Below are 17223 nucleotides of genomic sequence, written 5' to 3'. Positions count from 1 at the left end.
CAAATTTTGGGCTCCAAATCTCCAGCTACCCTTTTGTAAAAATGAGTAAAATGTAAATTTTTTCCTTCCAGGATGTGAAGAACACAATTCCTGTGAAGAATCTGAAAGGTTAATAAACTTCTTGAATGTGGTTTTGAGGACATTGAGGGGTGCAGGTTTTAGAATGGGGTCACTTTGGGGTATTTTCTGTCACATAGGACACTCAAAGTCACTTCAAATGTGATGTGGTCCCTAAAAAAAAATTTTTTTTAACCCTTATAAACTTCCTAACAAAAAAAAGATGTATCAAAAATTTTAGTGATGTAAAGTAGACATGTGGGAAATGTATTTATTCATTATTTTGTGTGGTATAATTATCTGATTTAAGGGTTTAAAAATGTAAAGTTTGTAAATTGGGAAATTTTCAATTTTTTTATCATATTTTAGATATTTTCATAAATAAACACAAATTATATTGACCAAAATGTATCGTCATGAAGTACAATATGTGACAAAAAAAGTGTTCCAGAGTTATTACCTCAAAGTGGCAATGGTCAGATTTAAAAAATTTGGCTTGGTCATTAACCCACTACGACATCGGGCGTACATTTACACTGATGTTTAATACCCTCCCTTTGATGCAAGTCCGGCGGTGAGCCCACATCTTTCCGGGGACATGTCAGGTGTTTCGAACAGCTGACATGTGCCCACAGTAGCCTCGGGTGGAATTGCGATCCACCTGCGGCTTATTAACCATTTAAATGCCGCTGTCAAACTCTTGACAGCGGCATTTAAATCGCGGTTCCGGGAATCGTGCCGGAAATACGCACACCGATGACCCCCGTCACGTGATCGCGGGTCACCGATGTGTTGGCATGACAAATTGAGGTCTGGAGACCTCTATGGTTGTCAGTGCCGGCTTGCTGTGAGCGTCACCCAGTGGTCAGCCATATGAGACAGCAAGAATCAGGTGGCAGGTTCACTTTAAAGTCAACAAAGTGGTCATCATAAACCCCTGACCTCAATCCCATAAAAAAAGTAAATCCAGAACTGACAAAGCATGTTCGAGCAAAGAGGCCTACAAACCTGACTCTGTTACAACAGTTATCTTAGGAATGGACCAATATTCTAGCAACTTAAGGTGAGAAGCCTCTGGAAACCTACAGTACTTGAAACATTTGACCCAAGTTGGACAAACCCAAGGAATGTAACCTTCCGAGACACTGGGAATGTGATGAAAAACATAAAAGCTGAAATAAATCATTGTCTCTAGTATTCTTCCGACATTACGTCATCCTGCCTTCATTTGCTTTAATATATATACACTTAAGGTCTGTGCACATGTTGCATTTTTGTTTCACAGATTTGTAGGATTTCCTGATACCAGCAAAGAGATCCCTGAAGTCTCATGCACACGTTATTTTCTCCTTGCACATTTGCAGCAGATTTAAATCTGCCGCATGTCAATTCCTGCAGCAATTTTGCTGAAATTTTCACCCTTAATAATGAATGGGGAAAAATCTGCAACAAAAACGCATGTAAAAGCCACGACAAAAACGTGCATATTTTACGCTGCTTATTTCCTGAAAACACATCAGCTGACTATACAGGTATACACATAGGGCAGCTTACAGAATCTGAGTTTCTCATGTCAATATGCTTCTATCAATTCAGCTAGAAAACGGCCTTTCGGCACTATGAACCCTTTGATGAATGACTAGACTGGAACGCAACATGAAGAAATCTCCGCAGTCAGGGCATGAGTAGCGTTTTAAACCTTTGTGGGTTTTCCTATGAGTGACCAGATGAGACTGCCGGATGAAGTTTTCCCCACACTCCGGGCACGAGAAAGGTTCATTTTCAGCATGAAACTTTTGATGCATGATCAGACTCTGCTTTTGTGCGTAAAGCTTCCCGCATTCAGCACACTTGTACGGCTTCTCACCCGTGTGAAGTCTCTGGTGTCGAATATAATTTGCCTTCTGTATAAACTCTTTTCCACATTGTGAACAGGAAAATGGTTTCTCCCCGGAGTGAATTCTACGGTGGAGGATCAAACTGGACTTGTGCTTAAAGAAGCCGCCACAGTCGGCACAATAAAACGGTTTTTCTGCAGTCACCATTTTTCGGTTGAAGGGAAGGATTTTCAGATCGGCTGCGGATGTAGCAGTGTCTTTACCACCTGTAAAATAAAAAAGGCCTTTACTGTGAAAAATAGAAATCCTGATGGACGCCAAATATAGGAAAAATTATCTGGATAATAGTAATAAGAAATCTAGTTCTAGACTAATATCAGAATACTAAAGTGTGATATGATGGGACTCCATGTCAGCACGGGAGGGATGGCAAACACTCAGATAGTGGACAACCTCTTTAAGGAAAATTCCTCCATGGCAGTGGTATCGTTTTACTATTGAACAACTCTGATAGGTGTTAGGTCAGGGCTTTTGTTTTGTGGGGTGAATTAAAGCTTTCATTTGTACGTTTTTGGGTACACATGACTTTTTGATTGCTTTTTATTCTGTTCTTTTGGAAAGGGGGAATGAAAGTAAATCAGCAATTCTGCCAATTTTTAACGGTAGGATTGATATGGCATTCACCGTGCAGCACAAATAACAGGTTGACTTTATTCTGGATTTATATATTTTTATTTATGTTTTGCTATTTTTGCACAAAGAAAACACGTGAAAAAAACGCTATTAACCCGCAGATATGGGGTTAATCTTCAGGTTAATAGCATTTTGAACCTGTCCGATGCCAGCACTTAGAGCCCAACTGCCAGGAGGAAATTATCTTTATTCCTCCCTGCAGAATGTGTTTCAGTCACTGGGGGGAAGGGCGTTACTGTCCTGGGTTTAGGGAGCGGTGGTTGTCAGTCAGTGCTAGGGGCGCGGTTACAGACGCCTGTTTCTGTATCAGCGGTAACGGAACCCATATTGGCGCCACCCTGTGACCTAAACTAGAACGCTGCCAGGAGGCTCTAAATGCCGTCACCAGGCAGGTTCAGAACGCTATTAACCTGCACATTATCCCTATATCTGCAGGTTAATAGGGTTTTTTCATGTGACACTTTCTTTTAAATGCCACTATCAGAGATTGACTCAGGAACTCAACCTCTGACATACTTTTACATCACATGTCAGGATGTGATTAAATATGGTAACGGAGTGGGTCAAATTGTTACAGACGCAGGAATACTAATGATATGAAATTTTCTTTTTATATTTCCTACAATATAAAACATTAACAGGAAAACTTTTTTTGTCTTTAATTGGTTTTTTTTAGATATTTTATACATTTTCTTTTTATTTTACCCCCATTAGGGAACTAGAACTTCAGTGAGCTTGATCGCTCATATAATACAGTGCAATACTTCCACAAAACAACGATAGGTAGTCTATGCATTAGGCAGGGTCTAATAGGTGTAGTAACATGGCAGCCAAGGGTCCACTGTTAAGGTACCGTCACATTAAGCGACGCTGCAGCGATCTAGACAACGATGTCGATCGCTGCAGCGTCGCTGTTTGGTCGCTGGAGAGCTGTCACACAGACAGCTCTCCAGCGACCAACGATCCCGAAGTCCCCGGGTAAACATCGGGTTACTAAGCGCAGGGCCGCGCTTAGTAACCCAATGTTTACCCTGGTTACCATTGTAAATGTAAAAAAACAAAACACTACATACTTACATTCCGGTGTCTGGTCACGTCCCTCGCCTTCAGCTTCCCGCACGGACTGAGCGCCGGCCGTAAAGCACAGCGATGACGTCACCGCTGTGCTTTGCTTTACGGCCAGCGCTCACAGTCAGTGCGGGAAGCTGAAGGCGAGGGACGTGACCAGACACCGGAATGTAAGTATGTAGTGGTTTTTTTTTTACATTTACAATGGTAACCAGGGTAAACATCGGGTTACTAAGCGCGGCCCTGCGCTTAGTAACCCGATGTTTACCTTGGTTACCAGTGAAGACATCGCTAAATCGGTGTCACACACGCCGATTCAGCGATGTCAGCGGGAGATCCAGCGACGAAATAAAGTCCTGGACTTTCCCCAGCGACCAACGATCTCCCAGCAGGGGCCTGATCGTTGGTCGCTGTCACGCATAATGATTTCGTTAACGATATCGTTGCTATGTCACAAAAAGCAACGATATCATTAACGATATCGTTATGTGTGACGGTACCTTTAGGCAGAGACGGGCCCATGGGTGACAAAGGGAGCCCACTCCCTCTGGCAAATTGCCAAGAATCAGTGGTCACAGTTGACCACAGCATGTAGAGTGTTACACTGCCAGGACCGGCATTAGCACTGATCCTGGCAGAAGCAGGACTTAAGGTACCGTTACACTAAACGATTTACCAACGATCGTGACCAGCGATACGACCTGGCCGTGATCGTTGGTAAGTCGTTGTGTGGTCGCTGGGGAGCTGTCACACAGACAGCTCTCTCCAGCGACCAACGATCCGGGAAAGACTTCAGCATCGTTGAAACTGTCTTCAACGATGCCGATGTCCCCGGGTAAACAGGGTAAACATCGGGTTACTAAGTGCAGGGCCGCGCTTAGTAACCCGATATTTACCCTGGTTACCATTGTAAAAGTGCAGGGACGCTGACGGCGAGGGACGTGACAGACATCGGAATGTAAGTATATACTGTTTTTTTTTTTACTTTTACAATGGTAACCAGGGTAAATATCGGGTTACTAAGTGCGGCCCTGCACTTAGTAACCCGATGTTTACCCTGGTTACCGGTGAACACATCGCTAGATCGGCGTCACACACGCCGATCTAGCGATGACAGCGGGGTGATCAGCGACCAAAAAAAGGTCTTGATCATTCCCCACGAGCAACGATCTCCCAGCAGGGGCCTGATCGTTGGTCGCTGTCACAAATAAACATATCGTTAGCGGGATCGTTGCTACGTCACAAAAAAGCGTGACGTTGCAACGATATCGTTAACGAAATCGTTATGTGTGAAGGTACCTTAAGTAATTTAGCTTCACTCCTGCTACTAATCTCCTGGGTGCACGTATAGCACCCACAAGGTCAGCCTAACAAAAATGTATGTCACAGAGCCAAAACAAGCACCGTGACTGCTTTATATATTTGTCGCTGGTTGGGAATCAGTTAGTAAAATTCTCCCGTTTTGTTTTCTCCTTGCTTATGTGGATTCACTTGTGGCACCGGATAGTTTTCCAACCACTTGCCCTTGCCGTTCCTCCATAAGTTACCTTTATAATATCTTGATGAGGTGTTTTCTGTCATGCACTCTTTTTACGGCTCCTTACCTTGGTTCCATTCCATGTACCTTGTACAAAGTGCTGCTTATCATATGGTAGAGGGCGTCAGAGATACCACGCAAGAAGGTGCCACCCTAGAGCACTTTAAAAAGTGGTCCTCGACAGTGGACAAGCCCTATCCTTGAGACTTTTTAGGTAAGAGGATTCTGTCTCCTTGGACCTCCATTTATAAGACAGGGCAGAAAGCCACTAAAGACTATCTCCCATTCTGCTGGACTCCATGAGGCTGCCTTTAGCAATAAAGTAGACAATCAGAGATTGTCCATACTAGATGATGAAGCAGGAAAACGAAGCAAAATTTACCACACACCTGAACTGATGTTTGATGCAACCTCTTCTTTCTTAGTTTTGATGCAGGATTTAATTTCTTCAGAATTAATAATTTTCAGACCACTAACATCATTGTCCTAGGAGACACAGGATAAGCATGATCATGATGGAAGATCTTATCCTCTTTTGATAAGAAATTACAATGGAACTGCAACATTTTATGGTACAACGTCATTACGGTAAAAAAAATTATTACTTAAAAAACATAACAACAACGTCATCATCAAAACACACTGCCGCGAGCCAGGCATTCATTCTACCTACAGTAAATATGGAATATACATGTAAGTTAATGTATTCATTTATGAGATATTGTATACAGTGCTTTGAAAAAGTATTCATACCCTGTGAACGTTTCCATATTTTTCCATGTTAAACCCACAAACTTGAATTTTTTTTATTGTGATGTTATGTGATATACCAACACAAAGTAGCAAGTATTTGTGAAGTGTAGAAGAAATGATACATGATTTTCTAATTATTTTAAAAGTAAAAATCTGAAGATTGTTATGTGCATTTGTATTCAGCCCCCGAGTCAATACTTTGTAGGACCACATTTTGCTACAATTACTGCTGCAACTCTTTTAATGTAGATCTCTGATAGTTTTGCCATTGAAACACATGAATATGCTTTGATCTAAATCATTGCATTGTAGCTCTGACAGTATGTTTAGGATCGTTGTCCTGCTGGAAGTTGAATCTACTCCCCAGTCTCAAGTAACAGGTTATCCTGCAGGATTGCCCTGTGTTTAGCTCTTTCCATCTTCCCATCAACTCTGAGCAGCTTCCCTGGCACTTCTGAAGAAAAGCGTCTTCACAGCATCATAATGTCACCACTATGATTGATGGTTGGAATGGTGTTTTTAAGATGATGTGCAAGGTTCATTTTCCGCTACACATAGCGTTTTGTATTTTGCCTCAAAAGTTATACTTTGGTCTCATCTGACCCCAGCATGTTCTTCCACATGCCATACAGGGAATATAGCTAGCATGTGAAAGACCTCTATACAATCTTTGATGAGGTGTTACCTAATCATCTAGACGTATAGCAGTAGAGGAGACAACAAATAGTGTTTGAGTATTTACATTGACCCCTAAACTTCCTTTTTAAACCTCCATTCATGCATTGCAAATTGAAATGCAAAACTGACTGTTTTTCTAATGTTATTTAGGGCTTATTCACACAATGCATTCTTTTTTACAGCACCAGATTTCTGAAATCTCAAGCACATGCTTATTTTTTCCTTGCAAATTTGAAAAATCTATTTTTTTTTCTTTCAACAGTTTAGCAATGTTTTTCACGCATTCAATTGAACGGGGGAAAACTGCAAGTAAAAACCTGAGCATTTTATGCAGCATTTTTTCTGCCAAGTCCCTATTCCTATTTGATCATCATGGAATCTTAATTATGACATTTTTTTTTTCAATTTTTTTTTTTTTTGTTTAAACTTGGGTGCTTCCTATAGTCCAAAAAAATATATAATCTTTCTTGGCCACGCAGTCAAATTCAGAAGTTTCAATATTCCTTATATAGTCTGCCAATTTTGAGCCTTCAGGACTCTGCAATTCATCAACTGATTCCAAGAGCTATAAATTTTCATTTTTCCATTGACAGCTGCGTAATCATGCGCTGTCTCTGCAGGACCAATTGCTTTGGTTATTGACACCATTTTGTGCTAATAAAGGGGCACATAATTTATTGGCTAATTTTATCCATTTCTTTGGCTAGGAAAGGGAAAACACAACAATTCCACCAATCTATGTCGGCATCTGTGAAGAATATTGGGATATAATTTCATGCCAATCAACTATCATATCCGGTCTGAAACTATAGATCTCCTTCAACATGTGAAGCTGAGACAGGACACCTGGCTTACCACGTGGTCCAGCTTCAAAAGCTCCAAGTGGAAAAACTCACACAAAACCCTAGTTGGGACCAAAGCCTAGTTGGGACCAAAGCCATCTGGCAGAATGAAACCCTGCTGGGATCCCAAGTTGCTTAACTGCTTCAAAAACTACCCCTCCAGATGGATGGGAGCTGTAATTTCATAAGGAGTTATGAAGTTATTGCCCTAGCCGTATACCGGTTAAATTTTGAAGATCTCAGGAATGGGATGAACATCCGCTGGGGTCTCGACGCATTCTAGCACACTGATATGGAGATACTTAGAATGGCTAGGAGAAGCCAGGTAGCAAAGGTCTCAAAGGGTAACAGGGGCCCAGCTGGATCCGATGGCGCCAAAGCCACCTCCCTATGACCTTCTGTTGAGAAGTTATCATCCATCATAGGTTTTTGAGTTTCAACGACCAGACCCAAGGGGAGGGAAACTAGGAAGTGACCGACTAAGTGGTTAATTGCTTGTGCGAGACTGCAGCCAGCCCGTGTTCACTTCTAAGGGAGGTCATGCCCTAAATATCGTGTTGGAAGCAACCGTAAAATGCTGGTACCCCACACCTCCCATGTGTGTGGGATCAAACTGGTAACTGACGTTTGTATCATCCGCTTATGATTAATGTACTGCCAACTGTATTTGTATATTTGACCATCATATATGTATATCCATTGTGTAGTGTGCCCTTAAAGCAATTGAATATCCAATTTAACCTTGGGCTGCTCTTTTATCTCGATCCATCAATCTACACGTTCATGTTCTCAGTTTAACATCACATGATACCTACTGAGCCTGGTTTCTGAACAGATATAATCCTGTTAATGGAAGGGGCTTATATCTAATGAGGAACTGGTGACAGTCCTACCGGGCTGGCAGCGCTCCGTTTTACTGGTGCTACTGAAAGGGATCTCTCAGTCTGTCAGGGTTGTGAGAGAATGTTGTGCCACACCGGTATTTGTGTGGACCACATCTCTTATTTCCCATGTCTCCCTGTGCCCATGTAGACAGGAGGTGTCTGTGTAAACCTATGCCAGGCTGACATTACATATCCCAACGGGGTGTGGAACGTCACAATGGTGAAAGTGGAGAGACCATAACGTGTGACCCCAGACGTATTAGTGACATCAGGGGAGGCTGTGAGGTGGGGTTCTTCATAGCATCTCTGAAGCTACAGATGGAATACACGTGACAGTCTGTAGATAGCGCGTTAGGAAGGAGACACCTTGGAGCAACTTTTCAGGGTGTAAATTTCACTTTGGGTAAATAAAGTGTTAAGCACAATTGTTAACCATTGCATTGGCCATTGGATATGTCAAAGTTTATTGAAAAGTCAGTAACTACTTTGCACAGTAACCATTGTGTACGACTGACTGGAGTAGAATTTGTGGCACGGTGCAAGGAGGTGCATGCCACTTGGAAGAGGCGCCAATGCTTTAAGTTGTGTATGCCTCTTAATGAATATGGATTGACACCTACTTCAGCAAGATTTAAAGGAAGTATACACACTATGGGGCCGATTATTTATGCTAATAGCAACTTGAAACTACTAAAGTTCAAACTAGTCACAGAAAAAAGCAGAGATGTTTTACCTGCTGAAGCCTCCAACTAAATTTAGGACTGGCAAATTGTAAGGACCCGTGACGTGGGTTGCCAGCTTACGTATTGAGGCCCCAATATAAACTAATACCTTACATACATACATTGATATGTGGTTTTCTTTTTGCACTTTATCTTGCAGGGCGCAGTCGGACCATGATGGCTCTGTAAACTATTGGCCTCTGTTCACACAGCATGCATTTTGTAGCACTGGGCAGCCCGCCTGTATGTGCGTTATTAATAGGTTGCAAACCAGATGCCTTGCATTGCGTGTGTGAATTATGCCATATACAGACTAGTATCTCTTATCTTTTTGTGCACTAATGCCAAACAGCCAACACTGGATTGAAAGTGGTTGTTTCATCGGTATTTTTTGCACCTGTGTGTTTGCCATCATTTATCAGGTCCGCTGCGCCCTGCTGGTGCATTTAGTTGGAGGCTTCAGCAGGTAAAACATCTCTGCTTTTTTCTGTGACTTTTTTGAATTTTTTGGAGGATTTGTAAGTCCTCTTTTTGTGTCGGTGAGCTTTTATTTAAAGTTCAACCTAACATAGCCAACCCAAAACGCAATGGAACCACTTAGTACCTCGTCTTCCTCTGTTTCAGAGTCATCACTTTCCTCATCTTCAATAAATCTAAGAGGTGGCTTCTGTAATTTGTTCCTTGAACCATCTGTACAACAGAAGAAGCAAACAATTAAATTTATAAATCATCTTTTATATATAAGAATTTAATACAATTTCCAAAATTGTTTTGATTATTTTTATACTTCTGTGCATTCTTCAAAGGGAAACTGTCAGCATGTTTTTGCTATGTAATCTGACAGTAGTATGGTGTAGGGACAGAGACCCCGATTCCAGTAGCTGTAATAAAATCACAGTTGTCTCTGCTGCAGATCTAGCAGAGCTTGAAATGTTGAGCTGTGCATAACCCCGCCCACACCACTGATTGGCTGCTTTCTGTGTATAACCCTGCCCTCGCTGCTGATTCGCAGCTTCATGTGTAAATTGTATTATTGACAGAAAGCTGCTAATCCGTGGTGGTGGTGGTGTGGTTGGACTAGGAGGCACAAGACACCTAGTCCTCTAGTGATAATCTCCCTCTAATAAAACACTGATTTTATGAAATAGCAAAACAAAGCCTAATAAGTGTCAAATTTGGCTCTCAGCCTCTACATTATGATGCACACTATGATGCTATCGGATTACATAGCAAACACCTGCTGACATATTACCTGTGTTCTAAGATAACATACTACATTAGATCATGCAAACAGTGTTCTTCAAATATGTAAATTTTGGTTTGTTTTATTAATTTGAATGGGGGAATGGGATTTTTTTTACATACCATATACAATGCAGTTTAAAAAAAAGTGTTATCTTTTTCAGCTGGTTGATAGGATTGCCGCTCTATCATTTATTTTTTTCTATTATTGTATTATGTTTTAGTAAAGTGTACCTATCATTTCACCTAAAACCACAGTAAAAGTATAGACTTGCTGCTCATCTAGGTCTGAGCAACCCAGGTGCCTTATCTGCAAATGAACACACAAAGAAGTGAGACAAACCGACCAAAACATGGAGAAAGTTAAAGTGCAAAAGCTCAAATGCAGAGGCCTGCTCTGGGTCAGATACAAAGAAATACAGAAAAAATGCCACTGTCACACTCAATGGTTTCCAGTTCTTAATTTAGCATCCAAAGAAAAATAGAAAGCCTGGCTTGGTTTCAATAACAGATCTCTTCATATTTGCATATAGGGAAAGAAAGTCAATCGAGCCGAGCCCCAAAAACAGACTCTAAAAGGAAGATGCCCAATGAACATTTTTATCAGTGAAAAGTAGTAAACTAAAGTGCACAAGATGAGCCTCACAGCGTTTTGTGTACCTTGCACAACAGAGAAGGGGTTAGTATTGGGCACTGCTACATGTAAAAAAGTTACTAATACGAAGTGCTACTCAGTAGAGGATTGTTATTATGGGTCTTTACAACACTCTATATACATTTATACACATATTTTTAATAAAATACCAGAACCAACACTATTCTTCTTTACAGTTAACCTTAAAGGGAACCTGTCCTGTTCCCAAATGCTATTACCTGCAGTTATGGGGTTAATCTGCAGTGTAATAGCGTTTGAAAGCCATGCGGCTGCTGCACTGAAAGTCCAGCTAATGAAAGGAAATTAACTTGATTCCTACAGGAAGCTTCCGGCTTTCAGTCATAGAGGTGTGGCCGGCGCGCTTCAGTCACTGCTCAGTACATAGTGAGCAGTGGCTGAGACCACACCTTGGCACTGACTGACAGCCGATAAGTTTTTTCCATTACCACAATGTCACTGCTCTTATTTGCTGGTTTTATTATAATGTCATTCAGCGTCTCCCACTCCCACACTACCTCCTCATCCCACCCTTTCTCTGTTGGAGTCCCCCAAGGCTCTGTTCTAGGACCCCTACTCTTCTCAATCTATACACTTGGCTTGGGACAACTCATAAAGTCCCATGGATTCCAGTACCACCTCTATGCTGATGACACTCAGATCTACCTCTCTGGCCCAGACGTCACCGCTCTGCTGTCCAGAATCCCAGAGTGCCTATCAGCCATATCCTCCTTCTCCTCTCGCTTCCTCAAACTGAATGTGGACAAATCTGAACTCATCATCTTTCCTCCATCCCATAGATCTTCCTTACCTGACCTATCTATCGCAATCAATGACATCATGCTTTCCCCTGTACCGGAAGTCCTCTGCCTCGGAGTAACCTTCGACTCTGCCCTGTCCTTCAAACCACACATCCAAGCTCTTTCCACCTTCTGTCGCCTCCAGCTCAAAAATATCTCCAGAAACCGTCCTTTCCTTAACAGTCAATCTACTAAAATGCTTGTGCATGCCCTCATCATCTCCCACCTTGACTACTGCAACATCCTTTTCTGCGGCCTCCCTGCTAACACCCTTGCACCTCTCCAGTCCATCCTTAACTCTGCTGCCCGACTAATTCATCTCTCTCCTCAATACTCCTCTTCTTCCCACCTCTGCAAATCTCTTCACTGGCTCCCATTCCCTTAGCGTATCCAGTTCAAATTACTAATAGTGATCTACAAAGCCATCCACAGCCTGTCTCCTCCATATATCTCTGAACTAATCTCCCGATATCTTCCCTCACGTGATCTCCGGTCCTCCCAAGACCTCCTTCTCTCCTCCACACTTATTCACTCCTCATCCAACCGCTTCCAAGACTTCTCCCGAATATCCCCCATCCTCTGGAATTCTTTGCCCCAACACGTCCGACTATCAACCACATTCGGATCCTTCAGACGGAACCTGAAAACCCATCTCTTCAGGAAAGCCTACAGCCTGCACTGACCCCGCTGCCTCCTCATCAGTACCGAAGCTACCGCCTCACCAACACCGGAGCTCCTGCAACCGTCAACCTACTGTCTCCTTCCCCATAAGCCTGCAGAATATAAGCCCGCAAGGGCAGGGTCCTCGCCCCTCTGAATCAGTCTGTCATTGTTAGTTTGTTTACTATAAGTGATATCTGTAACTTGTATGTAACCCCTTTTCATGTACAGCACCATGGATTCAATGGTGCTATATAAATAAATAATAATAATAGTAATAATAATAAAAATGTCCCTTTTGTCGAGCAGAGATCTTAACGCCTGTCTATCCAATGATGATACGTTATTTTGAAAACGTAGTAGTCCCTGTTCAGAGTCAGCTCTTAAGCAATGGTAGTCCCTATTGACAAAATCAATGATGTTTCTAGCGCTGCACTGCTCCGAGGAGGACGGAAACTACTAGTACCTCTTAGACCTAATTCTCTAGCAGTTATGCATGGTGATGATGTTACATTAGTTGGTAAGGCTGGTGGAGATCCTGCAAAAAAAGTTTTAAGGTCCATAGATCTAAAAAAAAATGCTGTAAATCCATGTCTAGTCCAAACAAGCTATATGGAACAGAAAGAAGTAAGTCAATCTGGGCTATACCCAGGGATTTTGCGGAAATATTAACTACGATGGATGGAGTACACTGGGAGCGTGTGACTCATCGATTCTTGTACCCCTGTAGTACTGACCTCCACGTCTCATCTTTATCGGCGTAAAGTCTTCCTGCGCAGACTTTCCTGCGAAGACCGAAAAAATTAGATGAAGACATGGTGTTTCCTCCAAACCGGATGCTGAGCAGTCCTTGGATGAATGTGGTTGCCGGAAGGAATCCTGCTGATAGCCGTAGTTCTCTCGCCATTTGTAGACGTGATCAAGGAGATAGTCGCTGGCGTCCAGCTGGAACTTAAAGGGACTCTGTCACCTGATTTTGGCGGGCTCTGTTTACGGTCCGGTGGGCGGTGTTTCCTCTTCTTTCATGCGCCCATTCCTTTCCCGCTGGCCGCAATATTGTCTTGAATTTGATTAGGTTTCCTCCGATTGCATTGCGCACGCGTGTACTACGGAGGAAACCTAATCAAATTCAAGACAATATTGCGGCCAGCGGGAAAGGAAGGGGTGCATGACAGATGAGGAAACACCGCCTATCAGACCGTAAACAGAGCCCGCCAAATTCAGGTGACAGAGTCCCTTTAATCCTTTTCTTTTCCTCTGTGTCTTTACGATGTTGACCAATGTTGTTCTTAATCATATTTTTGAAGGGAGTCAGCTCATCTGGTGTTCTGGAGGAGTCAAATTGAGTTTCGATGTTACTAACTCGTTCTTTGGTGGCAATAATCAACTTCTGGAGATGCTCCATAGTTAGTGTCATCAAATCAAATGAACACTTATTGTAATTAGAAGAATGGCAACTCATCCGCACCACTGCAAATCTGTGACCTTCCTGCCCTAAGCCGTGCTCATCTGCTGATGCTAATAACGCCCCAAAAGTTCAGGATACTCGGGTGCAAAATCCTGTAGCCAAATACAAAGTCGACTCTGAAAATATGGAATGCACGCACCGATCCCGATAAAATCAATCCTTTGATTTTATCCTTTCCACGGGTCCTAATCAGCACGAAACGGCTGTCGTCCGTCTTTGTTCACGTTCTCCCGGTATGAGGCTACAGACGTCCAAATAAAGGATTCCTTTTATCGGGATCGGTGAGTGCATTCTATATTTTCTATCGGATTACACTTATTGTAATGTATTCAAATATTTTGCAAAATTCCGGTTGGTCGTTGAGGATAGTAGGTCGTTGTGAGACCCTGAGACCCCTGGGGATGCGTTGGACCTTCAGATATTCTGTGAGCATGGCGCAATGAAGTTCCAAGTTAACTAGATGCCTGGAATCTCTTTCTAATTCACGCCCCCGTGCTTCCTTCGGTTGAAATAGCAGGAAATCAGTCGAGAGATTAGATTGTGAGAGGATATTGGTGGTCTGTTCATTGTTGTACGAGCAGGTAGAAGAAGATATTATTCAGAGTGCACATGTACGGTACTGAAGTAATTAGGAAAACATGGCACTTCTGGTATTCTGGTGGTGCACATGTAGGATAACCAAATCCGTCAGCTGCGATGTAAAAATACTTGGCACTCTGTGGTTACAGCCGCTGTTCACTAGATACTGAGTGATAACTGAAGCCGCACCTCCATGACTGAAAGCTGGAGGCTGCCGGGAGGAATACAATTTATTCAGGAATAAAGTAGCTTCGTAACTTTTCTATTGTTCTCGTGAAGAAGAACTAAGAATACTTTGAAAAAGCCTTGAGATTAAACTGCTTTGTACTCTCCATTTAATTTGACTCCTTTAGTAAGGGCCGTATTTAGAGTTTCTGCTGCCCTAGGCACTTTTAGTGCTGCCTCCCCCATTGGTGAGTATGACACTATTCGCAGTGACTTTGGCAAGAATCGCTGATGTGAAAGTCGCCTTTTGCAGCAGATCGGGGCAGTTTTTCTGCATCTGCCGCGTAACGGATCCCTTACGGCAACACTGCGTTTGGTTTCATTCATTCCCTATGGGATTTGTGGTACTTGCTGTGATCTGGGAAATGCGGTACCATACCCCCCAACTTTTGAAGAAGGGAAAAAGGTGTAAAGGTTGCGGCGCACGTAGTGCGCCACGGCAAATTTTGGGCCACGCCTCTGACCACACCCATTTCACAACTAATCACACCCATATCCAAGTCCCAACCACACCCATTCAGCACTGCTGATCACACTGTTTCATATACAATAAAACCAAAAAAATATGGCCACGCAGTGCTCCATACTGTATAATGGCTACGCAGTGCTCCACATACTGTATAATGGCCCTACATGATGCTCCATACTGTATAATAACCTCACATGATGCTCAATACTGTATAATGACCACACATGATGCTCAATACTGTATAATGGCCACACATGATGCTCAATACTGTATAATGACCTCACATGATGCTCAATACTGTATAATGACCGCACATGATGCTCCATACTGTATAATGGCCATACATGATGCTCCATACTTTATAATGGCCCCACATGATGCTCAATACTGTATAATGGCCACACATGATGATCCATACTGTATAATGGCCACACATGATGCTCCATACTGTATAATGACCGCACATGATGCTCAATACTGTATAATGACCACACATGATGCTCCATACTGTATAATGGCCGCACATGATGCTCAATACTGTATAATGACCGCACATGATGCTCCATACTGTATAATGGCCACACATGATGCTCCATACTGTATAATGACCGCACATGATGCTCAATACTGTATAATGACCACACATGATGCTCCATACTGTATAAAGGCCGCACATGATGCTCAATACTGTATAATGACCGCACATGATGCTCCATACTGTATAATGACCCCACATGGTGCTCCATACTGTATAATGGCCGCACATGATGCTCCATACTGTATAATGACCGCACATGACGCTCCATACTGTATAATGACCGCACATGATGCTCAATACTGTATAATGACCACACATGATGCTCCATACTGTATAATGGCCGCACATGATGCTCAATACTGTATAATGACCGCACATGATGCTCCATACTGTATAATGGCCGCACATGATGCTCCATACTGTATAATGGCCACACATGATGCTCCATACTGTATAATGACCGCACATGATGCTCCATACTGTATAATGGCCCCACATGATGCTCAATACTGTATAATGACCGCACATGATGCTCCATACTGTATAATGACCCCACATGATGCTCCATATTGTATAATGGCCATGGCTCATATCCCCCTCCCCTCCTCCTGTATGCATGGCTCATAATTCCCCCCCCCCTCCCTATGCATGGCTGATGGCGCTCATAATTCCCCCCCCCTCCCTATGCATGGCTGATGGCGCTCATAATTCCCCCCCCTCCCTCCCCTCCCTATGCATGGCTGATGGCGCTTATAATTCCCCCTCCCTATGCATGGCTGATGGCGCTCATAATTCCCCCCCCCTCCCTATGCATGGCTGATGGCGCTCAAAATCCCCCCCCCTCCCTATGCATGGCTGATGGCGCTCATAATTCCCCCCCCCTCCCTATGCATGGCTGATGGCGCTCATAATTCCCCCCCCCTCCCTATGCATGGCTGATGGCGCTCATAATTCCCCCCCCCTCCCTATGCATGGCTGATGGCGCTCATAATTCCCCCCCCCCTCCATATGCATGGTTGATGGCGCTCTTTACCCCCCCCCCCCCTATGCATGGCTCATCTCTCCACCCCCTCCCCGCTCCTTCTCCCGGGCCATCTTGCTTCCCATCCTCCCCCCGCCCCCCGTCCCTCAGTCATACTCACCTGTCAGCTGCCTGTCTGTCCCACACGCCGCGCTGACATCCCTCCAGGCCTGCTCCGGCTCTGTCCCGCGGCGCCGCAGCGCCTTCGTCCTGACTGAGTGAGCGGTCATGTGGTACCGCTAATTAAGGTCATGAATATGCGCATATTCATGACCTTAATTAGCGGTGCCACGTGACCGCTCACTCAGGACGCGCTACAGACGCTGAGACCAGGCATCGCTGGAGCAGGTGAGTATAGTCTTCAGGGAGGGTGGGTGGGACTCGAAGACTTGGAGGTGGGGGGACTCGGAGGTGGGGGCTTGGGGGGACTCGGAGGCGGGGGGGGGGGGACTCGGAGGCGGGGGGGGGGGTGGCGGGGCCGTCGGGCGCGTTTTTGA

At 43.7% G+C, this 17223-nt stretch overlaps 1 protein-coding gene across 1 annotated transcript in view; it reads right to left on the bottom strand.

The window, feature by feature from the left end:
- Positions 1–1252: 1252 nt before the first annotated feature.
- The window catches only part of LOC138665409 (gastrula zinc finger protein XlCGF48.2-like), a 128243-nt gene continuing 112272 nt past the window's right edge, over positions 1253–17223 (bottom strand). The window contains exons 8-10 of the mRNA XM_069752861.1: positions 9677–9762; positions 5583–5679; positions 1253–2161 (exon numbers count right to left, since the gene is read on the bottom strand). Of these exons, the coding sequence (XP_069608962.1) occupies positions 1650–2161; positions 5583–5679; positions 9677–9762 (695 nt within the window). The 3' untranslated portion in view covers positions 1253–1649. The remainder of the gene's footprint in view (positions 2162–5582; positions 5680–9676; positions 9763–17223) is intronic.

The sequence above is a fragment of the Ranitomeya imitator genome, chromosome 2 (assembly GCF_032444005.1).
Source record: "Ranitomeya imitator isolate aRanImi1 chromosome 2, aRanImi1.pri, whole genome shotgun sequence".
Taxonomy (NCBI): domain Eukaryota; kingdom Metazoa; phylum Chordata; class Amphibia; order Anura; family Dendrobatidae; genus Ranitomeya; species Ranitomeya imitator.
This window is presented reverse-complemented; position numbering and strand designations above follow the sequence as displayed.